Genomic DNA, 27,393 nt, shown 5'->3' on the forward strand with positions numbered 1-27,393 from the left:
AAAAAAAGTTAGCTTCCTTGTCTTCAATGGCCCAAGTTTCTAGCAATGATATTAGATATAGTAAAAAGGAATAATCTTTCACAATATAATGTATGGTTTTTACATTCATTGTTCAAACATGAGTCGAATCAAATTACGTTTAAAAGAATATATTCATGAAAAAAAAACAAATTTATATAAAATTTAATGCCTTGAGATTATTTTGGATTATATATATATATATATATATATATATATATATATATGTATATATATATAAAAACTTCACTTTAATTTTTTTAGCCATTAAATTAAAACTTTAATTTTATAATAACCGTTAATTTGATTTAATTATATATTTCGTTTAATATTTTTTAACCATCATATCAAAATTTTAACCTGATAATAATCGTTGATATATAATTTCATGTGATCTAACATTAATATATAGTTTTAATTATCATCTAATTTTTATTTTTTATAAATTCAAACTTTAATAATAATAATAATGTAACTTGAACTTTTTTGCTATCGGATTAAAACTTTAACTTTACAATAATTATTGATTTTACTTAATTTTAATATTTTTGAGATGCCAAATTAAAACTTTAACCTCATATGATATATAATTCAATGTGAAGTAACATTAATATATAATTTTTTATTTTATTAATTCAGACTTTAATAACAATATATAACAATAATAACAACAACAACTTTAAAATTTAAATAATAATAATAATATGGTTTATTAATTTTTTTAAAATAATGGTTTGCTAATATAATATTATCTTTTGTATACTTCTTAAGAAATAGAGAAAAATAATAAATAATAGTTAATGTAGTTTAATTTAAAATTTGAAAATATTATTTTTAAAATAATATACACGAATTTATTTAGAAATACAAAAAACTAATAAAATAAGAGAAAATGTAGTGCTAATTTAAAAATTAAATTTTAAAATTTTAAAATAATTATTTTCTTTTTCTTTATTATGATTAACTTATGATTATTTTTTAAAATGTAGAGTAGAATTCCTTTATTATAAAATATTCATATATTAAATTTGATACTATTTATTAATAATTTATGTACCACTTTAAAATATTTTCTATAGATGATTATAACGTACAATTTTGTTAAAATAAGTTAAATAATTTGAATAATTCACCCATTTATTATAGTCCTTTATATTCTTCTCTTTTCTTTTTGCTTATTAGTACACTGAGGACCAAAATGAAAAACATGAGAGTAGAGTACCATAACTTATGTTTTTAATTTAATTACTTTCATAAATGAATATTAATTTAATTTAAATCAATTTAATATAAACCAGTTTTAAAAACGTTTTAGAAATAAAATACTTAGTTCCAAACTAAAAGAACTGAATTAGATTATCTATAAATCAATTTAATAATAACTATTGCCTACACATATTAATTGACTTACTAATTATAAAAAAAAAGTTGTTTGGCATTATATATACGTATTAGTTAATTTACTGATATTGGTTGATTGGAAAACAAAAGGTCGGTTTGCAATTGTTATCGAGTGGTTGATAACGTTATAATATAATTTACCTCTATTAATTTTATAGTATTTTAATTAATTCAAAATTTTATAATGAATATACACAACTAAAGGTTATATAACTTTTTTTTGTCTTTTTTATTAATTTTTTAATAATCCCATAATTAACTTCTCATTAGTAATCACTCTCACTTTTCATTTTCACATTCATTTTTTTCTCCCACTCACTTCTCTCTCCAACAATTATATATTTAGGCAAAACTATTCCACCACTCACTTTCTCCCACTCATCATTCTCTCTCTATTTTTTTTTTTTTTTGCTTCTTTTACCTCCCATCTTGGGTTTTTTTTTTTTTAATTCACATCTTGGTGATTTTTCTTTAGATGAATCTGCATCTTATTTATTTTACATATTTTTTAATTGTATTCATGTACATATTTAAATTTAGAAAAAAAACCCGTAATCGGTAAATAAATATGAGTATAACCATCCTTATCTCTAAATTTAATAATAATATTTATCTTTGAAATTGAGGAATCATCATTATCTCTTAAATAAATGTGTTTTTTTTAGGTGTTACCATGATTTTTTATTTAAACACAAACAAAAGGAAAACAATGAGGTAGGTGATTTATTTTTAGTTAAGAGCTTCAAAAAAAGAAGAAGAAAGGGAAGCAAAAAAATGACTTTGAAAAGAGAGTATAGACCAACAACGAGGCAGGCAAAGAAAAAACCTCTTGCATTTTAGTTCTAATAACAGGAGTTATAATTATCTTATAATTAAATATTATTTTATTCAAACCAATTTAATTTTCATATTTTAAATGTTTATTTTTACTTTTATAATTTTAAAATATTATTAGTGTGTTTTTACCAATAATTATTTAGTACTCGGTTGTTTCATTTCGTATACTGCATAGATGATCTTTATTTTATTTTCTCAAAAAAGCAGGTCAATAAACCCTCTCACATTTAAAAACCAGATATATAATTATTTATTTGATAATTTTGTTATTGATAATAGTTAAACAATAAATTTGTAACAGTTAAGTATTAAATAAAATTTCAAAGTTTGTGTTAAAAAAAAATAAATTTGTAGCAGTCAAGTATTAACGTTAATCTCAATATTATTATACAAATTTTACAAATAATAACAATGATAATAATCTTTTTCATACTAATAACAATAATAATAATAATAGTGTTTAAATTTATTCTGCAATGAAGTTAGCCATTTAAAATTATTATTTTCAAAATTATTCAAAACATGATTTTAAAATGATCAACAACTGTATCATTTAAAAAAAAATACAATTTCAATAAATTTAATATACACATTACTTTTTTACAATAAATACATTAAACATAGTTTATTATAAAAGACAAAAATCAAGTACATGTTAATATAACATCCAAAAAAAAAAAAATACTCAAATTTAAATGATTATATACTATTTTTTTTCATGTTGAAATGTATAGTATTTATCATAGTTACCTTTATTTTAATTTATACAATTTATATAGGTATATTACATGATTATTATCATTTAAAGAAAGAATAAATCATAATAAATTTTTGTAGGTTAAATATTTTGTAAGACAACATATATTCAACTAAAGATTTAATTAATCTTCTTTCTAAATAATTAGTGTATTTAATATATTATTAAATATTTTAATAAAAAAATAATTTTATTTATTTAAATATGTTAAAAAAATACAATTTAAATAAATTTGTGTGTTAAAATCTAATGTGTATTGTAAACTTCACTTACTAATACGATAATTTAATATATTATTATTAAGATTCCCTATCTTTTAACACACACGTTTAGGAATTTTGCCTAATAAATAATAATGGATGTCCATGTTTCTCCAACAGTTTTACAATAAAGTACAAACTTTCACCTATAATTCTTACGAAGTTAAAAGTAATCAATCATAAAGATGCTGATTGCTTGAATTCAATTTACAAAAGGTTATATTATTCTTTCAACAAATCCCATTCAAGATTCAGTCATAAAAAATTTAGTAACATTAATAATTTCTGCAGTATGTACTCACCCTTATTGACTATTCAGAGAAAAAAAAAACTTATTTGACTTGCTTGAACTTGAAGTACTACCGTGTGTATCATCATAACTAAATTATAAGTGAGTATTTGATACTAGTACATTATTTTAACGGTAGGAATTCGAACCGCTGGGTTTTGAAGGAATAGTTTTGCAATGCATTCAATACCCCGACTTTCAAAAGACATTATTGGTTGATTTTATCATGTCTGATAATGTCTTTCATTCGCTCTAATCCTAAGCCACGAGCCATACTTCATATAATTACTAAATCCATTAATCGTGTCTTAGATATCCTATTTAAGGAACATTTACACTATTATTATTTTATAATGTTATTTGATCATGACTTTCTCATTGATCCTACCCCATGGCACACTTCATATTACTAAATCCATTATTCTTGTCTTACAGCCTCTGGAAGGAACTTCTACTACTTCTTTTGATATAATAATAATAATAATATCAAATAACACCGTACAGAGTTAAGGGAATTACCCTTAAACAAATTTCCATATAATAATAACTAGTGTCAATGAACCGTACGTTATACGGAGCGAAAAATATATATTAAAATTAAAATTTTAAATTAAATTTAAATATAAAATATATGAGAAATTTTAGTAAAAACACTATTTCTCTAAGTATAAATGCAGTTACACATACAATTTTTATTTTTATAATGCGAATGCTTATCATATTATTTAGATATCAATATATTTCACAAAAGATTTATTATAAATAAAAGAAAAATGGAGCCCACAGGTGTGTTTCTTCTGTTTTGAAATGTGCAACCAGCTGGAAGAAGACAGAAGACTTGGCTTACACACCAGCACCATCATTCGCATCTCATCTATTCTACTCGATCAAACAATAATAACCGATTATTCCCACTTTTCCTTTTCTTTTTCTTTTGATTTGGGCTTTCGGTTTCACGTTACATAACGCAACGTTTGCAGAAAAGCCAAGCTTGTCTTCAGTTTCTCTTTGTCGCTAGTAACAGAATATTACAAAGTAACGGCTTTCTGAGTGGAGCGCTTGATTTCGTTTGGTGGGTCAACTTCAAGTTTCGATTTTGTTCATTTTTCTCTCGTCGATTGAGAAGGCTCAGTTGCAGAGACAGTGGGGGTGGGACGGTTATGGCTTTTTGCCCAATTTTTTGTTGCGGAAATGGTTCGGATCGGTATGACAATGCTTCATTGGTCTCTACTTTATATAATTTTATCAATATTATTGTTTGGATCAGATGTGACATATTTGCCTCACTCATATCACTTTCAGATTTTGTACTTTTTTATTTTATTTTTTGAGGGAATTAATTATAGAGAGGGGTTTAGATTCTGGTTTAGCTTAGATTCTAGGTATGAGTCAAGCTTCTCTGTGCAATAAGAGTTCTAAAGGTTAGTTTGGTAGGTGAAGCCACAGGGAAAATAAAGAGGAAAAATTGTCAGATTGAGTTTTTTTCTTATGACTTTAATTAACATTACATGCAAGGTTAATCGTTCTGGGTTTACCAAAGTACTCTGTTTCATTGATTCCATACCTGAAGAGTTTTTAAAGTACAGTTTTAGATTCAAACTGTTGTGTCGGCTATGCTTTTTTGAATGGAATAGTTGATATTAGTCTCTTTCAATGCAGCAAAGGACGAGGGAAGAAACAACCTCCATGGCGGGTGTTTTCTTTGAAGGAATTACACTCCGCTACTAATAATTTCAACTATGATAACAAACTTGGCGAAGGGGGATTCGGCAGTGTGTACTGGGGCCAGCTCTGGGATGGATCGCAAGTAGGACCATACTTTGCTTTTTTATTCTTTGTTCATCTTACCAAATCAGCTTTAGTTTATGGTTATTCTTGACCATTCTAGTTTTGATTACAATTGCTGTGTTCTTTGTAATGGTTAATACAGTTAATTCAAATGTTATGGCTAGTTGATATCTTAGTGTCATATTGAGATCTACTTGCTTTGACAGATTGAAACATCTCAGAAAAATAAAATCTTATGGAATCTTGAATGACTCTAGTTATGATGGTTTTATCATGTAACACTGATAAGGATCAGGTTATGAAGGATTTGTGTGGAGGATTTTTTTTTCTCGATCAAATTAGGGATAGAGAGGAAAAATAACTTACATCCGGTATCTCCTCTGGCTTTGTTTCTTTTTTTTCTATTGCAGCAATCCTTCAATGTAAGTACAAAAGACTGATGATTAGTGACTGAACGTAAAACAACTTTATTTCTTAGCTGCCTTCTTGGTATTGTTTTCCCTTAATTTTACTGCTGAGCAAGGATGGTTATTGCTAATGGATGATTCTTGACTTGTAAGTTTTTTTATTTAACCTTATAATGCAATTTATAAAACAAACGGTCAAAAATTTCAGTGTCCAATGCTTCAAAAACCTCTGATAAAAACATTTTAGCTGGTACCTGTGAAATGAACCTTTTTGTAAAATTTGCCGATGGCTGGCACAGTAACCTTTTTCCTTTTTCCAAGATCTTTTCGTGATGGCTGCTGCAATTCTATGTATGTTGATCTGTGTACATGTGCAGATTGCAGTGAAAAGATTGAAAGTTTGGAGCAACAAAGCAGACATGGAATTTGCTGTTGAAGTTGAGATGTTGGCTAGAGTACGACACAAGAATCTTCTCAGTCTACGTGGCTATTGTGCTGAAGGTCAGGAACGGTTAATTGTGTACGATTATATGCCAAATTTGAGCCTGCTCTCTCATCTTCATGGACAGCACTCAGCAGAATCCCTTCTTGATTGGAACCGGCGGATGAATATCGCAATTGGGTCTGCTGAGGGAATTGCGTGAGTGCTAACATGTCTTTTCCTTATACTCTTCTGCCTCTATCATTACATTAATACTAAAATTTAATTACTTTCAGATATCTTCACCACCAGTCAACGCCACACATCATCCACAGAGATATCAAGGCAAGCAACGTGTTGTTGGATTCGGATTTTCAGGCACGGGTTGCTGATTTTGGTTTTGCCAAGTTGATCCCTGATGGGGCAACACATGTGACTACAAGAGTTAAGGGCACCCTAGGCTACCTTGCACCAGAATATGCTATGTTAGGTAAAGCAAATGAGAGTTGTGATGTCTACAGTTTTGGAATTCTCCTTCTAGAACTTGCTAGTGGCAAAAAACCACTTGAGAAACTTAGTTCTGCAGTGAAGCGATCAATAAATGATTGGGCGCTGCCATTGGCTTGTGAGAAGAAATTCAGTGAACTGGCAGATCCAAAACTTGAGGGTAACTATGCGGAGGAAGAGCTTAAAAGAGTGGTTTTAATTGCTCTTTTATGTGCTCAGAGTCAGGCAGAGAAGAGACCCACCATACTCGAGGTAGTAGAGCTACTAAAGGGAGAATCCAAAGATAAGTTGGCTCAGTTGGAAAATAATGAACTCTTTCAGAACCCTCCAGCTGTAGGACATACTGATGATGGGACCGTTGCTGCTGAAGGCAGTTCAGATTTCATCTCAGAAGAGAAGGAATCAAAACATGAGTTGGAAGAGAATACTGAGCCATAAACTATGCAAAAGAAATGGAACTATGGATTATTGGATTTGATATGTTAAATACGGATTGATTGTGAATCTGCAGGATTGCTTTTTTTGTATTTACTATTTTTGTTACTTGTGCAGAGAAAGACTGGGCGCCTATTTATTATAGAGGTGACTGCATGCTTGTTTCTACTTGCACACTATGAATGTGGCTATGAATCATGCAGAATTGCTGAAAGTCTGTAACTAGGAATTTATTGTTAAATATAGATTGTGAAGTTTTCAAAATTTGTGATTTCTTTTTTAAATGTTTGGAAACACTTCCTTTTCGTGGGCTATAATTTATTAAACGTGGACGCTTGCAGAGCCGTTGTCCAGGCTGTAGGGTCCTAAATAGTGTCCAAACTTAAAAGTTGAAATTGATACCATTTAAGCAAAGTTACGGCCAAGTCAATACTTTATATTGAGATACTAAATTTTCGATGATGTCATAAATCTTATTAATTTGATTATATATAGCATCATATTATGTTATGGTTACCTCGTTGATGATGGAAGTGAGATTAGTAGTGGCTTTATTGTCGGCAACAATATTTTGAGTGATGCACTCCTCTAACTCTATGGCTATCTTTATAAAAAAACTGAGCAAAAAAGTGTTTCCTAAAATAGAATTTTTATCAAATTTGAATGCGACAAAAGTAAAGGGATTGCCTTCTACATTTATTCATAAGCTGTTGGAATTTTGACTAAGAATTTCTCACTTTTTTTTGTCAAAGTTCATAAAAATAATTGACTTTATAAAAAATGTTAACATGAATAAAGATTTAATGTGTTTAAGATTTAAAATATTTATTGTTTTAAGTTTAACATGTATTGATACTATTAAAAAAATAAAAAAAATCAACGAAGTGAATAATTTATAACTACAAATAATTGTTATGAAATTCAACATAGTATTTTAGTTTATGGGTTAAATTATATTTTATATTTATAACAAATAATTTAAATTATATAAAGAGACAAAAGAGATAAAGATAAAAAAAAAATTGATAGTTTACTTAAGTGATCATAGAGATCATATATTGATGGAAGACAATTATGTTGGAACTAGCTTGAACCAATATGGGTTATAAAAGGCTTTTTTTCAAGTATTTTGTATAATTGCACACCAAATACTCTAATATTTTTGTTACTTAATAAATTCTACAAAATTATTTTTAATTTACCTGAAAATTTTATATAATATTTTGCTGAATCATTGTTATTTATGAGATTGAAATGGGCCGATATTATCACTCCTAATTTTTTAGAAATTTCAAATAAAATTAATGGTCCAAACAAGTATCGAACATGTGATTTTTGCATTATTAACACAATGTTCTAACCAACTTAACTAATTAGTCAATTATATTATAATACTAACATTTCTAACATATATTTAATACGCATGTAAATTTGATAATAAATTTTATAAGAATTAATTGATATAATAATTAATATGTTTACATATATAAATTTTTATGAAACTTATGATTTTTATTTAAAAATTATATATGTAAATAAATTAATTATTAGATTAAAATTAATTATCACAATTTATTATATAAATTTACATACACGTTAAATATAAATTAGAAATTTTAGTATACATATAACAACATTAATTATTTTATAAAATAACTGATTTATTAGTTCAATGAATTAAAATATTTTACCAAAAGACAATAAAAATCATGCAAATTATGCTTGACGTACCAATAATTTGCATGGTGTGCGTAACAACAGCCTAATCATTGTTGTATTATATGATTCGACTCAACTAATCGGACTGAGAAATGCATGACCCAAATTCTTAGTTGAGTCATGACAGCATTTTGTAGGCCGAATAAAGTTTAATTTTACACCAGGAATTTTGGTTTAGTAGTTACAAGATTTAAAAATAATACAGGCATGACCTTTACGTCAAATATATATTATACATTAGACCACGTACAGTTATTCAGTTACGTCCTTTCATAATTTGCTAAAATTGGATATATAGTAAATGCAGAAGCAGATATTTGTAGAAGTAGAATTGTTGATTCGTAATTATATACAAAGCTATGATACCGTTGTTGCAAAATCCCTAGGATGAAAAAACAGTAGATAATACAACATACTCTGACAAGTTTAAAAAATTAAAAGACCTGCCACTTGCATATCTCAAACAAAAATATTTTTATCTCAAGAGAATGTATCCTCTCGATCTCCCTCAGCAGTTATCTCCACTTCCTCCATATTGCTGAACTCTAAGAAATGGGTTGGTCTATGGTCCTCGTGGTAATATTCCCTAGGAGTCCCAAGCTTCACTCCATATTTCATCCCTGATGCGTGTCTCACCCCCATGAAGTTGTAATTCCATGGACCATTATCAGGAACCTACAAAATTGTAGCAAAAAAAAAACACAATCAGTGAACCACGTTCAATAATAATAATAACAACCATGATTTTAACAAAAAATATAATAATTATAATTAATTATATAATACGCCTAGACAACTTTGAGCAGGCAGGAAAGTTACCATGTAGAAACCAAGGAAGCGATCACTAAGGAGCATCTGAACCTTCTCATAATGGGTGGGAAGGTAACCATGTGGATTGCTTCCCGTATCCTTATTAACACGCCCCCATTCATAACCAGATGGAGTGAGCTTATATGCAGTTAAAGAACAAGAACCAGGAGTAAAGCTGCAAGTCAAGATAATACACTTCTCCCCATCCCATTGCTTATTGTTCTCTAGGATCTTGGCATGTGAAGTGAGATCCTGCAATGATCATTTCTCACGTGAGACAATGTACCATGAATCATAAATATATTTCCTTGACAAGAGGTAGGGGAGGAGTAATTGTTTCAAAAACTATATCATCTACATTTTTACATTTGTTACTATCTTCAAAAAGGATAAATAAAACCTCACTCTTGTAATCAAATTAAAAACATAAGAAAATTGCAAATTGAAGTAAGCAAAACCTGAGGCGACAACTGAGGAAGTTCATTTGGTTGAGTATGCATCCATCCTAAAGGCTCCAAATCATTCAAGAAATCATGCTCTGGAAGAGCTGATGGCAGATGAACTTGTTGATGTGTCCCCCATTGGGGTGGCATCACAATGCAGCGAATTTCTTTAACCTGAGGATTATCTGGAGGACTTATGCCATACATGTACCCAGAAATTTGCGTTCGAAGATCTGCTATGCATATAAACTTTTTCAAAATGTTCTTTGGCATAATATAGGTGTATCCCGTTTCCTGCACCACAAAACCTGGTATTTAGCATCTGACAGGAGTTGTAAGTGTAACACAATGGGCAAAAATGAAGAAAAATGGCACAAACCTTTATATCCTCAGAGTTCACATATATATGGTTCACGCGAAGGTATAAATTTGTGGCTGATATTGCTCTGACACGCCAGTCAGTCTTAGAACCAAAAGCAGCTTGCTCATAAGGACTAGTGGTGGTTACTATAAGTTCTTCACCGTGAACATTTGTAGTCTTTGTTGTCACAGCTGTCACCTGATTTGCTTCATGGGCCTGCAAAATAATAAATACAAAAGTCGGGTAAGTAATTCAACAACAAAACAGTGAAAAAATCAAGTATATGCAATGAAAAAGAATAAAAAGGGGAGAAAATAGTCCTAAGAATTATGTCTGAAGAAGAAGCAAAAAATAATTTAACCTGTTTCTCAATCTCTGCAATCTGTTGCCGCTGTTGAGAAGGTGGAGTAATCTCAGCTCCAAGTATAATATCACGGATCTCAGACTGAGTCAAAGCTGAAGTATTCACATTGTTTTTCTTTGCATAATCTGATAGTATAAGATCTCTTAATGCAACCTCCACCTGTGAATGCATCATGTTTTAAGCCATAAATACTAAAAGGAAATAGAAAGCTGCAGAATCAGAACTACATATAACTTCACCAGCAGCAAATAAATGAAAGTTATGTAGCAACTATTTCTAAGAGTATAAAAATTGAAGTTACTACAGTATAAAACATCAGAAAATTGCAAATGAAAATTAAAACTACCTTCATCCATTGATCATCACTTAGAGAAGGCCAGATGTGATGAGGTTCAGTGATGATAGTTTTATCAGGCTTCAGCAACATTTTTGCCTTTTCATTATTCACATGGAGTGCACGCAGAATCAGAATCAGCCTGGAGAATGCAGTGTATGAAGAAATACTCTTCAGCCAGTCATCATAGATATTGAACAAAACCATTTGCGGTTCTGTGGCCTTCAATATAAGATCCCCAAATTTCTCAATTTTCAAACATGCCTGGAAAGGAAGTTGCAGTTCACTTCCTTTAATAACAATGTTGGGGAAATCCAGCAGGTGAACCTCCAATGGATCCAACATTCCTTTACGAGTGACAATAATTTGCTTTGGCTGTTCTTCAACAGGCAAAGACCTTACAAGAGCAGCAACTTCTTCTGCTGTTTTCCACTTCGCCAACTGCCCAAGACGCTTCTGACCAGCCCACACACTGGTATGAATAACCTACAAGGCACAATATGAAAGATCAATAACTAGACAACTATGTTACAAACACCTCAGCAAAAACAAGAGAATGTAAACAAACCTTGAGAAACAACTGCCCAGTCCTTGGATTGAAAATAAATATAGCACCATTGATGGGCTTCGTTGTAAGATTTCCTTCGAAAGTCTTATGAATTGTAACACGATACACATTAGTGTCATCAACAAACCATATTATTTGGTTGCTGAATATCTCTCCATAGTTTTGGGAAGACAAATATGGTTCAGTGGGCTCAGAAGAGTACAACTGCAAACCTTTCCTTATCCGTTCCCTCAACACATACAGTGCAGGATTTGACTGCATATGAACAACATTATTAGTAAAACAGATAAAAAAACACACTTAGATTCAACACTACGGTCACCATAGCTTAGTGAAGATAGTGTTAATATAGATTAGAACAGATCATAATCACATTTTTATCCCCCCCCCCAAAAAAAAAAAGGTAATTGTATCCAAGTGATTTATAATTGTGTAACAGACTTACCTTCATGATCTTATTCATGGCCTGCTGAAGTAGTGGTTTTGACCCTGGGAACCAGTTCCCAAACGCAGAATGCAAATTATATGCCAAATCAAGACCAATCATCACCCCTGCATGGAAAGCCATGCTGTAGTCAACTCTACATATAAATTCCATATCATGGAGAATTGTAAAATGATAGAGATATACCAGTAGGAGATGGGTATATAGACATGTTATCTGTTGTGTAGTCCATAAATTTGGCCCGAGTATAACGCTCAATATCATGAGAGTCATAATCACCCCATCGTAGCTGAACATCAATCCAGTACTTATTGCTTGCCTTCTGATCAAAAACATCCTTAGATTCAGCTACAAGACTAGGCTTTGACATTGGCCATCTATGGGCAGCAAAGAGAAGAATGTCTGCACAAGAACTGTTCATTTTGTAGCTTTTCCTTGGATGGATTGTTTCCTTCTGAACAGTTTCAATCTCCAAAGCATCCAACTCTTGATCCAAAACCTGACAGAGATCCATAACAACACTCTCATGGATCTTTTGCCACAAGTGAGCTCTGAATATCTGAATAAGGGATATCTTCAAAGTTGGTATTTTTCCATGCATGAAAATACCAGTCAGATCTAGCTGCACTTGGAAACCCACATAAACATTGGCTCGGTTAATGGTTGGGGACCACCATAGTGTAAATCTTCGGTTGGGTATCTGGTTTAGACCAGATCTCTGAGCATTGGTGAGCTTCTTATACTTCATAGATTCCTCAAAGCCAGATGCCTTTTCCCAGAAAAGACCCTCCCAAGTTGGAAAACTAACAGTGAAAAATAACAGTAAATCAATCACAGCTTTTTCCATAGTAGACACATAATAGAAATAGTTAAATACTAAATAAGAATACCCCAAATTCAAAAAGCAAAACAATCTCAAAGAAAGTAAGACTTACTATGTTCCTTTGAATAAAGTATGTTCAAGAATTCCTTCAACTCCTCCAAGGGCTTGAATAACATCAGTACGGTAATTGTTCAAGTTCCACAATTTCCCATCATGCCTCTGATGTGTCCACCAGAAGGGATTTTGTTTGAGAACTTGATACTGCTTGAAATCAGTACGCACCCTCCATCCTTTATCATAAGCCAAAGTGTGTCTATCCTTTTGAAACAAAGTGTTTATACGTGGTATACCTCTATCCCATGAATCCTGCGGAACAGGTCAACAATAACTTATTAAGTAAATGAGTAGATCTGTTCTAAGAAAAACACAGGAACATTGCCACTATATAATCCAGACAAAACCAAACATTGGGATCGTTAAGAAGGCATCAGAAACTCACTTCCAGATCTTCAAGGGTCAAACGTCTGTTTTGAGCCTGTGCTTCCTGCCTCTTCAAAGCATATTCAGCCCAGACACGCTGTGAATCAATGAATTCGCTCTCCCAAGGCTGCATAAACCAAAAGAGCAAAAAAATATGAAGTACATACAAATATTCAAATATAAGATTCTTAATAAATCATATGTGAAGGTAAATGCACACAGATTATTGCATTTAAGGGGGAAAGAATTGAGGTTCACCTGTATATAACGATAAAGGTTGGGAATCAGTTGGTCCTCCTCATGACTCATCCCACTCCTGAAGTGGGTTACTCCAACATCTGTCTGCTGGCTGTATCGAAGATCACTTTGTGGAATCAAAATGTGGCCCATGGACAACATTCCAAGCCCTCCAATTTCTTTAGGGGTGTAGAAAATGACAGGTGGAAACCTGATAAAAGAAACAGTATAATAGATTTGAGCATTAAAACCCAATAGTTATGAATAAAATTATAAAAAAATCTGATTATTTACCTGCTAGGCATCTTTGAGTTGAGTCCAATCTTAATACGAGTCTGAATTTTATTTTCACATTTGACTAGCAAATCCAACAGCTCTTGAGTATGCACAGTTGCCTCCCGGAAATAAGTCATGAGTCCTGATAAGAACCAAACACAATAATGATAACCTCTTATTTCTTAATAGAGCTCCTACAATTCAACTTCTCTTACCTATTAAAGCTGTGTTCCACTTATTGACAATTTTTGTGAATGTAGTAGAACCGGAAGACATAAGAATCTGCCTCACACGATTCTCGAACACTTTCATGTGTTCATCATCAACTCGTAAGAAAGCAACAGCTGTCCTTTCTTTCGTCTGTTCATTCTGGAGATTCCAGACACCATCTCTTGTGTTACTGAATGCTTCTTGAGTCATTCTAATTTTAGGAAGTATCCTCACTTCAAATCCACACCTAAAGGTCATTCACAGATGTCAGTAAAGATAGCTTCATTCATCATATAAATAGGTTAAAGGAAAATTCAAAACCCCAAAAAACAAAAGATCAACAACCTAGCACTGACAATTTGGTACCAAGGAAATTAACAATTAGAAACACAAAGTTTCCAATGGGAAGCACAACTGACAGAGACAGATCATCTAAAACCATATTTTCAATCACAATCATATCAGGTTAGACATCCAAGGACAGTTTAAAATTCTGAAAGACTTCAATGCAAAGTGAAAAGTGATTGATATGCATAATCACTTCCATTTCCCATTGGCAAAAAAAGGGGAAGGAAAAAAAACACTATAACAATTAATCAATACTCACATGCTAAAAAGCAAGTTTGGATTATCCTTGCTGTAAACAGAAACAAAACTGTTCTCCCACAAAGGAAATTAACAATTAGAAACACAAAGTTTCCAATGGGAAGCACAACTGACAGAGACAGATCATCTAAAACCATATTTTCAATCACAATCATATCAGGTTAGACATCCAAGGACAGTTTAAAATTCTGAAAGACTTCAATGCAAAGTGAAAAGTGATTGATATGCATAATCACTTCCATTTCCCATTGGCAAAAAAAGGGGAAGGAAAAAAAACACTATAACAATTAATCAATACTCACATGCTAAAAAGCAAGTTTGGATTATCCTTGCTGTAAACAGAAACAAAACTGTTCTCCCACAAAGGAAATTAACAATTAGAAACACAAAGTTTCCAATGGGAAGCACAACTGACAGAGACAGATCATCTAAAACCATATTTTCAATCACAATCATATCAGGTTAGACATCCAAGGACAGTTTAAAATTCTGAAAGACTTCAATGCAAAGTGAAAAGTGATTGATATGCATAATCACTTCCATTTCCCATTGGCAAAAAAAGGGGAAGGAAAAAAAACACTATAACAATTAATCAATACTCACATGCTAAAAAGCAAGTTTGGATTATCCTTGCTGTAAACAGAAACAAAACTGTTCTCCCACTCCAATGTTGTGATGCTTCGAGGAAGGCGATTCTTCATATCCCAGAAGACACTCCTTCCAAGATTGACTGAATTATAACAATTAAAATGTTAAACATATTAAGACCAAAAGGTCAACATAAATAATCCACACATGGTAGAAGGAAGAAACAAATACCATCATGTTTCATAAGCCTCATTCTAGCATCTCTTGGCCAACACTTCTTATTATTGTACCCCACCATGTTCTCATTGTTAGGATCAGGGTGCTCGGTCAGATACCGCTGAATGAGATCCCGAGCCTCCTCATGGGTGAAACGAAATAATATATGGACCCGATCAATGTACCGAGAATAAAGCCTGATTGGATGCTTAGTCTCAACTTTTGTATCCCAATAAGTAATGAATTCGTTTGGCATCTGTGGTGGACCAGCAATCTCACTGGCTCGAGTCAGTCCAAGAAGTAAAAGATCTAATACCAGCCCATAATACTGAACAACAAAGGAAGCAAACTGCAGGCCACGTATAAGACCATATGAATTTGTATGGCTCATATCCTTGTATGACAACACCACATTGTTCTTTGCAGTGACATAATCAGCAATATTATGGTCTAGAACCAGTCGCAGAAGCCTGCAACATCAATAATAAATTTAGCAGAGAAAATAACCAAGTGCATTCACAGAGTGATTTACAAAATGAACTCATACCTGTTAAGCATTGTTAAATCAATCTTCTCAAAGAATTTCTCAAACTTAGTTTGCAGCATCACAACACACTGACCCTCACTGGTGTCCCATATACTTTGCAAATTGTTTATACCTTGACACCATTTGTAAACTAAAAGGGGAGGAGGCTCTGAATCTGCTGGCTTGATCCAGTTGGGAAAGAGATGACGCTTGTCACCTTCATACCACAGGTATTGATCAAGATATGCATCTGTAATTTTCTCAAGAGGCTCTATCTCGTAAACTGGAATCAAGTAGCTATATAAATCCATAAACTCTATCCCAACCTGTCAAAATAAAACAAAACAAAATTATACTCGTACTGTGCTAGGAATGGACATCCTAAACATAACTAAATTAATTATATTGGCATACTTCTTTGAATGCACGCTGGGTGAGCAAGTGCCGCTTGATTCGCGATAATGCCTCATGTGGATTGTCATAAGCTTGCTCAATCAGCCCCAACTCTTCTCTTTGCAGTTGATTTAATCTCACTGCAACACTATAGGATTCTTTCAACCTCTCAAGTGCAAGGATAAGCAGCTTGGTATCATGCTTATATGATAAAGGTGGAAAGGGAATAGGGGAGAACTTCCTAGATTCCAACCAATGTACAGTTGTTGTATAGATAGCAACAGCTTCTTCAGGAGTAACATACGGACCATCTTTCAAATAATTGTGTTGACGTTCCTGAAACAGGCATCAATGATAAGGAAGTGACTTCAATTATTAAAATGTCTATAGAACTAATTCAAACAACAATTCGTTCAAAATAGTGAGCCAGCAAAAAAATCATATCAATCATAGAGAACACTGAACACACCTGTTCTGCCTTCAGCCAGAGTCGTGTCAATCTTCCAAGATTCTTACGACAAACAGTCTTATCCACAGTTGCACCTCTTCTTATACGCTCACGATTATAATGAGCAACATTTGTCCACCAGTCTGCTTTTGATTTCACATATCGAAGAATCATGTTCTCAATGGGAACAGGCAGGCCAGGAACCTACATATTACAAAATATATCAACAATAAGACCGTGAAAGAGGGAACCAAATTCATATGAGGTCAAATGATTTTTTAAGAACAAAAAATGTATGACCTCTCTTTGCTACAATATTTGAATCAGATTTCAGAAAACTTTTGGAACCAAGTTTCCATTGCTTATTGTGTCTCACTATGCTCAGGACCTAGAACAGCTTATAGACAAGCAAACAAGACATCTTGAGATTACAAACCAACCACATGTTTAGTTTCACTAACTCACCAGCAATACAATTTAGTGCTTGTTTGGATTAATTTATTTTCAAAAGAAAAATCACTTTTTTTCAACATCTCAATTGATTATTTCTCCAAAATTAAGCTGAAACTGAAATATTAATAGTCTACAAAATAGAATCATCAAAGAGTCATTTACCTTCCAAGGAATATTTGCTTTCCAGCATCGCCAAGCCTCACTCAAATGTTGCAATATAGTCCTTGCCTTATTTTGCTTTATACCCTCTGCCATCAAGGAGGAAAACACCTTAACTTTAGTATATCCCTTAGGGAAAAGAAATAGCAGAAATCACTTGGTTAAAAGAAACTCAAAATCAGAAAGAATAATGTTGTTAAATAAAAAATGATCACCTGGCATGGCATCAAGCACGTCATGCATAACTGCTGCCCGAAGCTCCAAGTCAAAGTGGCTCTCAACACGCTGTTTAGTTACAGTCTTGGCCACTCCTTTTGAATGGCGCCCCTCAAACTGCCGTGCAAGTAAATTGCCCAGCCATCGTTCAAGAAGGGGCACAATACCACGAAGGAAGAATAACCAAACCCTCCACATTGGTGCCCAAAACCCACACCCAGGTCCCTTCCCAACAGGCCCAGTGTTAAAGCGGTAGTAAATCAAGTGCTTCAAATCCTTGCACATCCTTATTTGCCGCATAAGCCTATACTTGTACCTATACATACCAGTCAACTGTCCAACATGTGAAAAAGTATACTGCAGACCATCTGCAAGCTGAAAAGCATCAACATTCCCCAAACGGAACTGAACATTGGCATCAACCACGAGTTTCGTCAATCGGAGGATCTCACGACAGAGATGGAAAGCATTACCAAATCGTGATTTCTTCCGCTCTTTTGTAGTCAAGGTTTTCACAGGCTTTAGATTAAAATTATAATCAAGGTGAAGGTAGTTCAAATTTTTCCTGTGTATCAGCAGATTCAGCATGTTATACCCCTGCCTACAAACTTGAAGACCTGCCTCAACCCAATCAAGTTCAGTGGTTTGGAAAAACTTAGTTGCTTGGAGAGATCGGAATAAGTGCTTCTTTTTTTGAGCCTTAGGAGGTCTATGATGCAGCTCGTTCAACACAAAACATTTCAGCAACTTTTGATAACTAACCCGAACTTTAACTGGATATGATGGAGGACTGTTGGGCAATAAAAAAATAGTTAATTTTCCTATCAGACTATTAAGAGAAAATGGAACATTATGTGCATAATTAACAAACAAATGACATGCTAGAAAGCATACAAGGTAAAGCTATAACTTACCAATGCTCTTTATACCACTCTGACACAAGAGGAATATCCTCTGCCCGCCTCATGCGACCAGATCTCATATTAAAAGGACGAGGAGCAAACAGCAAAGAGATACCAGCAGCTGTCGTGTCTGTATAAAGTTGTGTATCTTTAAGCAAAGGCTCCACACCATCTGGCAATATCCAATCATCATCATCATCATCCTCATAAACTCTCTTCTCACGGCGCTCCTTGTTAGCACTGGTTATTGGATGTATCAAGGGATCATAATAAAATGCGGGTAGATCAGGATCTTCAGCTTTTATGAACATGATCATGGGAGTATGATACACGCAAAGCTTTACTTTGCGAGGCCTGTTGTTATAAAGGTGAGGAAAAGCAATTCTATACTCTGTGCGAAGTGGTGACCTTATAATGAGTTTATTGATGTCATTAAACTCATTCCAGTCCTCATCTCCCTTTTCCATATCACGGTAGAGAGGCTCAAATTTAGGTCCACCTGGAGGGCATCCATAACAAAAAAATCAACGCAGGTTTTTGACTCTCCACATAATTCTAATATGCATATTTGTTTTCAACATAGCTTTCTATGCCTTTTACAGCTCATTATATTATAATCTGCATTGTTATCTAGTTTTATATTTAGCAATATCTACTCAATGGATAACACAATCAATATCTAACCCAGTAATTATCAATTAAGTATTAATACTTTTTAGTATAAATAGCCATAAATATATTAGCGAATGAAATGATTACCGGGTATGCACATGTTCAAAGCCTTTGCTGTAAAAAATGACTCCATGTCAAACAAGTAGAAATAATTGCGGTCAATTAAATCAGAAAGTAGCTGCCCAGCTAGCCGATGCAAAGTTGCCATTATAGGGAGGGAAAGATGCCATTTCCGGTAACTAGGACCATTTATGAGCTTTGTTTTCACAAGAGGTTTATGGTCATAGAACCAAGTATACACAGCAGAATCTTCCTCTTCATCTAGCTCCAGCTGAATTGGCTCTAGAGGATCAACATCTAAAAGATTATCAGCATAGTCTAGTGGAGGCTCCTCATCATCAAATGGAGGAAACCGCATCCTCTTAAAATGACGACGATCTCTTTTCTCCCTTCTCATCATGATCCACATGGTACCCCACTGCAAAAATAGTTTGTTTAGTGCCAAACTATGGAGATAAAAAATTGCTGTGTAGTGATACACAACATAGCTGACTTTATCTATAACTGTAACTTCTACGATGAGTTGCTACATAAATACAGTAGAAGGAGAATGAAACAACCAACCTGAGCGAGATAAATAGGCTCAACGACCCATGGTATTTCATTGACAAATGTGATAGCCCCAGAAATATGGTACAAGACCCTCACATCTCGGACCTGCATTTACCAAAAGTAAATTTAAAGATACTATTAGTACGGAATTACAATACAGTGAATCAAATGAAGAGAAGGAAAACCAGACAGCAAAGATTGATCAAAACATGATGAACTGAAAAACGTAGAGAACCTGCTCCCACGGCATAGGCATATTTTCCAGAAGTTTGTAAACTGCATGTGGTATGAATTTAAGTGCTCCAAGATAAACACGTTTGTCATGACGATATTTCTTTGAGGACATGTCACCATGATCCCTGAAATAAAGAATGGCAAAGAGAGTTACAATTTGAAACAATGGTAATAGCACCATAATTAGATTGGGAAAAAAAAGTCTCAGATGGAATTATCCTTTTCACAGTTCGCACCACGGAATAATATAGTTTCTACAAACTATCACCCTGACAAATACTAAATAAATAAATATAGTTTCTAATAAGCTATCAGCTAACCCTAACAAGCTATCAGCACCAGCAAAACCAAACAACTCCAATCTCACTTATATTGTAAAACTAAATAAATAGGTTCATCAAGCAACTGTATTTCACACACGAACAAGATTCAGATTCTGAAGGGAAAAACACTCGCCTGATGATTTTCCTGACATGTTCGGGAGGCATGTCCTCTTTCTGCGTCTCGACAAACCCGAATTTCCTCTTGTCGCTGTACCGCTTGGAATTGAGCTGCTGCCATTTTCTAGCCTTCTCCTCGAGGCGCGCCTCCGCATCGGCCTCGGTCTCCATAGGCACCGGAGGTGGAGGCGGCGGCGGAAGCACCGTGTAGGAGGGTTGCGCAGCGGGAGGCGGAGGAATCGGAGGAACGGAAGTTCCAGGCGGCAGAATCTGGCCGTTGTTCCACATCTTGAAGAGACTCTATCTATCCTTGGGAAATTGAAATTGGAATGATTGGGGATAGTTTCAGAGCATGTTCTTGGTGGATTGAACGAAGAGCCTTGGCGGGCTCTGCACGAGTATTCGTAGGTTCGTTCTAGGGTTTGGGTTTATGAGTGGAAGATAAAATGAACAGAGCTTTAGTAGTGAGTAGTGAGTACTGAGTAACGAGTAGTAGAGGAAGAACTCGAACGATACTGCCCAGGCGTTCAAAAATGTTTTTATTAATGGTAGCACGTGCTGCCTCTTTTCTGATATACCGCCTTCACAATTGGGTTGGGTTATCTTTACTTGGGCTCCATGTTTCAGCCCAAGTCTTTGAGGCATTCCTATTTTATTACTGAAATAAAATAGATTAAAAACATTTTAGATAAATTATTAAGAGACAATTGTTACTCGATAACCTTCTTTATTTCCTTTGTTGTCTATTCAAATCTGTTGTTTATTAATTTCCCCTTTCTTTCTCATAAGCTCATAAAATTATTTTCTCCTTATACCTTAATATCTCATGTCAAATGCTGACAATGACTAATATTTTTGTCTAGCATGTGTATTTCTCTCCCATTTTTCTATCTTTGGTTGTTGCTTAAAGCACTATAAACTTTTTTAAGCCTTTTGATGTTATGGTAGCATAAGATGGCGTAATTTTTTCCCTTGCATTGAATAAAATATTTTAAACATTCCAGTTAGTAATTGAAAGTATCAACTTTCTTAATTTAGTAAAAGAAATTGTTAAGTTGTTATTATTATTATTAAAATATATGATAAAAAAGCTGTTTTTTGTAATAAGAGACTAACCTCAAATTAAAACTTACAAAAGAATGATACAATAGACACATCTACAATAATAAAAGTCTAGATATAAACATGTAGATTTTCAAAGGTATATAGACCTTTTGGCATGAGAGCCACGTTTAACAATGATATCATGAATTTAATTGGGTTCTTTGAACACATTGTTGCAAAAAATGCCCCTCTCAAGTTCAAACATATCAATTACCCTCCTTACAAGCATATGGGTTATGTTGCATCCCTCGTTAAGAAACTTTACTATCAAAGTTGAGTCAGATTCTACAAAAAATCCTTTCATTCAAAGTTCTATCTTGAATTAATTGCAATACAAGACAAATAGCCCAAAGTTTAGCTTGAACAACGAACCAAGATCCCAACTTCTAGGAATAAGGAATAAGTTAGGACAATGACACCAAGATGAATATGTATAATTCCACCACAAGAAACTTATTTTCTACCATTCACATACATTCAATGGTAGAAAAGAAAAACTTGTAATGGAAAAAATTGTTTATATACTCTTGTGTATTTGATGATAGTTTCACTTGTTTGATAATTGTTTACATTATGTCATGCTTCCAATCATGAGTGAATCGTTAAATATCATAATTATCAAATTTAAAGTTTAATTGTTTGATATCAAAATTCTATCTTTAATTTGACATTTGTTTATTTATCCTATCAATGTCATACAAGTAGCAAATAAAATAGTGAAAAAATATATGTTTTAAAAGAAAAAAAGGTCAATTTATTCAAGGAGTAATTCTAAAAAAAAATTATTCCTCATTCTTATCATTTATTTCCTTGAAATTTAATGGTTGTAACAATTAACGAATCTTAACAATTAAATTTCAAGAAAATACAAGATAAAAATGAGGAATAACTCTAAAAATTTATATAGAGTAAGCTCATCTCTCCTCATTTTAAAAATACAAAGTGAATGCATATAACACCCTCATTAAAACTAACCATAACACAATAGCTAGCATCAAAACCTTTTTGATTTCTCTCAATTTTTTAGCTTATTTAAATTGTTCTCCAATGTAATACAAAAGAGTTATTATAGTGGTATAAGGTCTTATTGTATTTACATGTGTGAGAATAATTATTTAATAAAAGAATTGTGTTCGATTTTCACTGTGTAAAAAATCACTAAGATAAGTGACAACTACACACTTTGAGCGAAATTAGTCTTTGATCCAATAGATTGAGAGACACACGTGATCTCTAAATATAATTAATTTACTAAAAGTGTAAACTCAACCACATTTAATTATTATCAAAACACATTTAGTGACATATTTACAACATTAACAAATGTACATTTTTAGTGTAGAAAAATAATTTTAACAATTTAACAAATGTATCATTGCCAAAAGTAATAACAATTATTTGTCAAGTATAATAAATACATATATAAAATATGTATTTTCTTTTTAACACAATTTATTTCATACCAACATGATTCCAACCCAAGCACATTTGTTTTATTTTGCTTGTATTTGAGTTTGGATTAGGTATTAATTTCAGTGAATCCATTTGTTTTATTAAACTAAACATAAAAAATATAATTATAAAAAAATTAAAAATATTAGGAGGATGGCATTACGTTAAGGGGAGGGGTAAAGACGGGAGACGAAAGTTTGCATAAAACGGGAACGGGAAATGGAAATGTAACCCTGTCTTTGATTTTGGAGCAGAAGAGGCCGTAACTTGTTTGTTGGGAACTTGACCTATCCAAGAGACGAATATCAACCAAACCCATTTTTTCATTTTTAGGAATATAAGGAATCCCCTTCTTCCCCGTTGCGCTTATGGTTTTGTGAGCAACCCTAATCCACCCCAACCCAACCCTATTGAATTGAATTGGGGGAAGAAGAACATAGAAAGAAGAAGAAAAATCTGCACAATTGTTGTAATTGAACGATGTCTGCTGCGGTGTGCGGAAGCAAGAGATCTTTGTTCGAAGAGCTTCCCCCTTCCCCGCCAGTATCCAAGAGGCTCCGCTGTTCCTCCTCCCCTATTCGCCTCTCTCTCCCTTCTCTCATCGACCACCTTCGCCCTCTCTTCCCTCATATGGATGACCAGGTTCCACTTTTGCTTTTTTCTTTTTCATTCATTCATTATCAATTAATTAATCAATAATTGAATTAAAAAATTATTCATTGCTATGCTTTCTTCGTTGGTTTTTTTATTAGGTCCTCGAGAGAGCGCTCCAAGAATGTGGCAACGACCTAGATGCGGCCATCAAGAGCCTCCACGGCCTCTGTTTGGGATCTGCTGATGATAATTCTCAACCTGCTCCACAACCTGACCACCCTAACCTCGTCGTCGACACAGGTTTCAATTCTATACTTTATTTAAACGTCCACCAAGAGATTAGGGAAAGGATCATCAATTTTCACCTATTGACTGGATTACACATATTATTCGTAACCACGGGTTTCAAATTTCAATTGGGTGTTGTTCGTTTTGTGCTGTTGTCGGCTGTAATTTCCTTGATAGCATTTCGTGGCTTAATAAAATGGATTTTGGATGATTTGATTTTCAAAAACTTGCTTGCAGGTGCGTTGGAAGAGAATGGGGATGCTTCTGCTTCTGGGGATCAGCCCGCTGCTGCCAATTTTCCTGCCGGTGGAGCAGAATGGATTGACTTATTTGTTAGAGAGATGACGTGTGCTACTAGTGTTGATGATGCCAGGTCCCGTGCTGCTAGATTGCTGGAGGTTCTAGAGAAATCAATTACTGCACATGCGAGTTCTGGGGTGACAACGGCTCTTCAAAGGGTATTTGTTTGTGCTACAATTGCTTTTATTAACTGTACATGGTAAATACCGTTAGAATTTCATCTTGGGAAGGCTGTCTTGTTGATTAGACAAAAAACGTGAGTTGCGATATATGGTATGGGCAAGGGATTGTTGAAGCAGCAGTTGTATGATATGATATTAATAACCAAGGTTTAAATATGGTTCCGTTACACAAAAAAGGGCACACCAAAATGGTTTCATCTTTCAACGATACCTTTACAGGATGATATTGTGGAGTGAAAAGAAATCAAGTATTTTGGCCGCAACACACTACCGTTCGCATCTTCCCAATCTATGCTCAGCAGCTATTAATGCGACTTTTGTGCGTCGAGGGAGAAGAGTTGATAGTTTGTGTGTGTGACTTGGGTGGGCAAACTGATGAGTTGGATGGTTGTGGTTGTGTGTGGGAAGGGGATTATGGGGGTTGGAATTTTGAAGCAGGGTTTTTTGACTCTGTGCGCGTGAGAGTTGGATGTAAGTATGGGGTCATGGGTTGGGGGGATTTGGGCTGAATGGGTTGATCTCAACATGTGTGTAGTGAGATTGAGACGTGTGGCTTTGGGGAGTGGGGATTGGGAAAATAGGATGGGATTATTATATAATAATACATGAAATTTTAATATAATTTGTGTCAAGATGTGCGCAATTCACACCGCAACGACCACAATCCGCATTGCAAAATCTATAATATCCATAAGCACGAAAACCTTAACATGACTGCAACTGCAACTGCAATTTAAAACATTGTTAACAACTGAAGTGTAAGTTTTTAGCTTGTAATAGTAGTTTTCCTAACTCATAAGAGGTTTTCACTTTCAGGAAAATTTGATGCTGAAGGAGCATATTGAAGCTTTGACTAAGGAGAAAAATTGTTTTAAAAGTGCTTTTAGAATCCAGCTTGAACGCCTTTCTGATTATGAGAATAGAAACCAAGAGTTGCAGCAATTGAAGCAGTTGGTATCTCAATATCAGGAGCAGATCAGAACTCTTGAGGTACTGCTTTATCCCAGTTCAGTTCACACAGTTAACTTTTGATCAAAACATTTCAATGGTTCTCGTATTTGGGTTTTTAAATATTGAAATTTTAACTAATATCTGCATAAATTTTTAATCCCTTCCCCCTGTAAAACGGAAGAGAAACAGAGGAAATGACATGAATGCTTTAACTGTAGAAATATTAGACTCAATGACGATGATCGTGGGGATGCTGCCATGCACTCCTCCCCTAGGGATGGAGACTTGGTAGTAAATCCACACTATCTACAATCAACCATAGGTCTAAGTGTGAGAATTTTCCTTTCACAGGTCATCTCCCAATTTCCTCCCTTTTGCCTGGCAGAGCTTGCACTGTAAAGAGGGCAGGGCCAATGCTGGGTTTATTGCATCTTAACATAAGAAAATACTTTATACTGCAATCTGTCCATTATTTCTGACAAAGGATTAGTAGAGTTATAATAGTGGATGGAATTCTAAGATTAACAATCATCCCCAATTTGTTTTTAGTCAAAAAAACATTTTTTTGTACATGCTGATGAATGCTGTGTCTATGGCTTTGTTGACAGGTGAATAACTATGCTTTGCGAATGCATTTGAATCAGGCACAACAATACAGCCCCTTTCCTGGGTGTTTCCCTCCTGATGCCTTCTAGGGCGATCAGTATGTAGGATATCATAATTGAGGCAGTAAAATAGCTGCATCTGGTTAATATCCCAAAGAAAAAAAATGCGTATTGTTAAATTGTTGCAGTTTGTGAAGCTCCTGTAGGTCAAGGAATAGTAACTGTTTCCAGTTCAGGGGCGATTCGGATAGAGTTTGATATTATAGATGAAATTATTCGTCAGTTTATTCAATTGTTTATTCCCCATTTTAGCATTGAGATTTGAGTGTACTGTAATTACTAAGGATGTTCAAGATCACTTTGATGTACCATCACAGCAGACTACTACAAATTATATTTTATTTCCCAGTCTTGACTATTTTCGATTATCACAATGGCAGTGATTGTTCTATGCTAATATTTGATTAAGAAATGGTTGAGTTTGAGCTTTGTGTATAATTTTTTTTTTGCTGTGAAGTTAGTCTCACTGCGTAGTAAGATGAGTTAATTATGTTTGGTTTTGGGTTTGTAGATGAGACGCTAGGGCTTGCCCTGGTTCGTGGGTGGCTGCAAGAAGTGTTCTTCAACCATGTATACTTTTGGCACTTCTGGTGCTCCTTTTAATATTTTATTGTTATTGCTGTTAAAAAAAAGTCTGACTGCGTAGTAGTAGATGTTTATAACTTGAATAATTCTGTTTTTAATATTACCTGTGATTTAAAAAAAATAAATTCAAGGGGGCGAGGGTTGGTCGGGTGGTCCCGTCAGTCTTTTTTCTTAATTTTTTTTTACGAAATCTAGTTATTTATGTAAAAAAAATATGGATAACATTATGTGATATAATGATGATGCATAATAAACTTTAAATAATTTAGACTTTATAAATATAAAGATCTATTTTAACATCAGTAAAAAAAATTATTTTAACAATATATGTTTGTTTGTATATTAAATGATATATTGTGCATTAATAATTTAATATGGCATATAGAAAAAAAGTTTAATCAATCATTAATTATAAAAAATATAAATGTGATTCATTTTATAATAACTTTAAAAAAATGGTGTAATGGTTGAGTAGATTTTTTTTTCAAAATGTTATTAAAATATAATTTTATAAAGTTTGATATTTAATGGGTTAAATTACTCGTTTGGTTTCTATAATTTTATTATTCTTACCTTTTTAGTTTCTATAGTTTGAAAGTTATTTTTTTAATCCTATA

At 33.4% G+C, this 27,393-nt stretch overlaps 3 protein-coding genes across 3 annotated transcripts; 2 read left to right on the forward strand and 1 right to left on the reverse strand.

The window, feature by feature from the left end:
* The first annotated feature begins 4,377 nt into the window (after nucleotides 1-4,377).
* Nucleotides 4,378-7,384, forward strand: LOC114376833 (PTI1-like tyrosine-protein kinase At3g15890). The gene is made up of 4 exons (XM_028335127.1): nucleotides 4,378-4,766; nucleotides 5,222-5,369; nucleotides 6,135-6,397; nucleotides 6,475-7,384. The coding sequence occupies exons 1-4, from the start codon at nucleotides 4,723-4,725 to the stop codon at nucleotides 7,121-7,123; spliced, it is 1,104 nt and encodes a 367-aa protein (XP_028190928.1). The 5' UTR covers nucleotides 4,378-4,722; the 3' UTR covers nucleotides 7,124-7,384.
* A 1,718-nt stretch (nucleotides 7,385-9,102) lies between these two features.
* LOC114377461 (pre-mRNA-processing-splicing factor 8A) lies at nucleotides 9,103-21,166 on the reverse strand. The gene is made up of 26 exons (XM_028335976.1): nucleotides 20,672-21,166; nucleotides 20,217-20,340; nucleotides 19,994-20,086; nucleotides 19,457-19,847; nucleotides 18,710-19,196; nucleotides 17,795-18,585; nucleotides 17,583-17,668; nucleotides 16,989-17,171; nucleotides 16,541-16,855; nucleotides 16,148-16,452; nucleotides 15,616-16,070; nucleotides 15,400-15,526; nucleotides 14,196-14,437; nucleotides 13,999-14,122; nucleotides 13,726-13,915; nucleotides 13,487-13,594; nucleotides 13,100-13,353; nucleotides 12,351-12,967; nucleotides 12,165-12,271; nucleotides 11,720-11,974; nucleotides 11,164-11,637; nucleotides 10,815-10,976; nucleotides 10,472-10,669; nucleotides 10,108-10,386; nucleotides 9,659-9,901; nucleotides 9,103-9,514 (listed from the first exon to the last, which is right to left on the reverse strand). The coding sequence occupies exons 1-26, from the start codon at nucleotides 20,941-20,943 to the stop codon at nucleotides 9,320-9,322; spliced, it is 7,077 nt and encodes a 2,358-aa protein (XP_028191777.1). The 5' UTR covers nucleotides 20,944-21,166; the 3' UTR covers nucleotides 9,103-9,319.
* A 2,265-nt stretch (nucleotides 21,167-23,431) lies between these two features.
* Nucleotides 23,432-26,616, forward strand: LOC114377200. The gene is made up of 5 exons (XM_028335617.1): nucleotides 23,432-23,853; nucleotides 23,964-24,105; nucleotides 24,331-24,551; nucleotides 25,392-25,565; nucleotides 26,135-26,616. The coding sequence occupies exons 1-5, from the start codon at nucleotides 23,692-23,694 to the stop codon at nucleotides 26,219-26,221; spliced, it is 786 nt and encodes a 261-aa protein (XP_028191418.1). The 5' UTR covers nucleotides 23,432-23,691; the 3' UTR covers nucleotides 26,222-26,616.
* The last annotated feature ends 777 nt before the right edge of the window (nucleotides 26,617-27,393 follow it).

The sequence above is a fragment of the Glycine soja genome, chromosome 11, assembly GCF_004193775.1.
Source record: "Glycine soja cultivar W05 chromosome 11, ASM419377v2, whole genome shotgun sequence".
Lineage (NCBI taxonomy): Eukaryota > Viridiplantae > Streptophyta > Magnoliopsida > Fabales > Fabaceae > Glycine > Glycine soja.

Bases quoted from the DNA above. Each gene is read 5' to 3' on its own strand.
- LOC114377461 (XM_028335976.1), bottom strand. From the start codon at position 20,943: ATGTGGAACAACGGCCAGATTCTGCCGCCTGGAACTTCCGTTCCTCCG. The intron at 12,272-12,350 runs GTATATCTCTAT...CTTTCCATGCAG, and splicing joins TATATACCCATCTCCTACTG to GGGTGATGATTGGTCTTGAT. The intron at 10,670-10,814 runs GTTAAATTATTT...ATTATTTTGCAG, and splicing joins TTGCAGAGATTGAGAAACAG to GCCCATGAAGCAAATCAGGT.
- LOC114376833 (XM_028335127.1), top strand. From the start codon at position 4,723: ATGGCTTTTTGCCCAATTTTTTGTTGCGGAAATGGTTCGGATCG. The intron at 4,767-5,221 runs GTATGACAATGC...CTTTCAATGCAG, and splicing joins TGCGGAAATGGTTCGGATCG to CAAAGGACGAGGGAAGAAAC. The intron at 5,370-6,134 runs GTAGGACCATAC...GTACATGTGCAG, and splicing joins AGCTCTGGGATGGATCGCAA to ATTGCAGTGAAAAGATTGAA.
- LOC114377200 (XM_028335617.1), top strand. From the start codon at position 23,692: ATGTCTGCTGCGGTGTGCGGAAGCAAGAGATCTTTGTTCGAAGAGCTT. The intron at 24,552-25,391 runs GTATTTGTTTGT...TTTCACTTTCAG, and splicing joins TGACAACGGCTCTTCAAAGG to GAAAATTTGATGCTGAAGGA. The intron at 25,566-26,134 runs GTACTGCTTTAT...CTTTGTTGACAG, and splicing joins AGCAGATCAGAACTCTTGAG to GTGAATAACTATGCTTTGCG.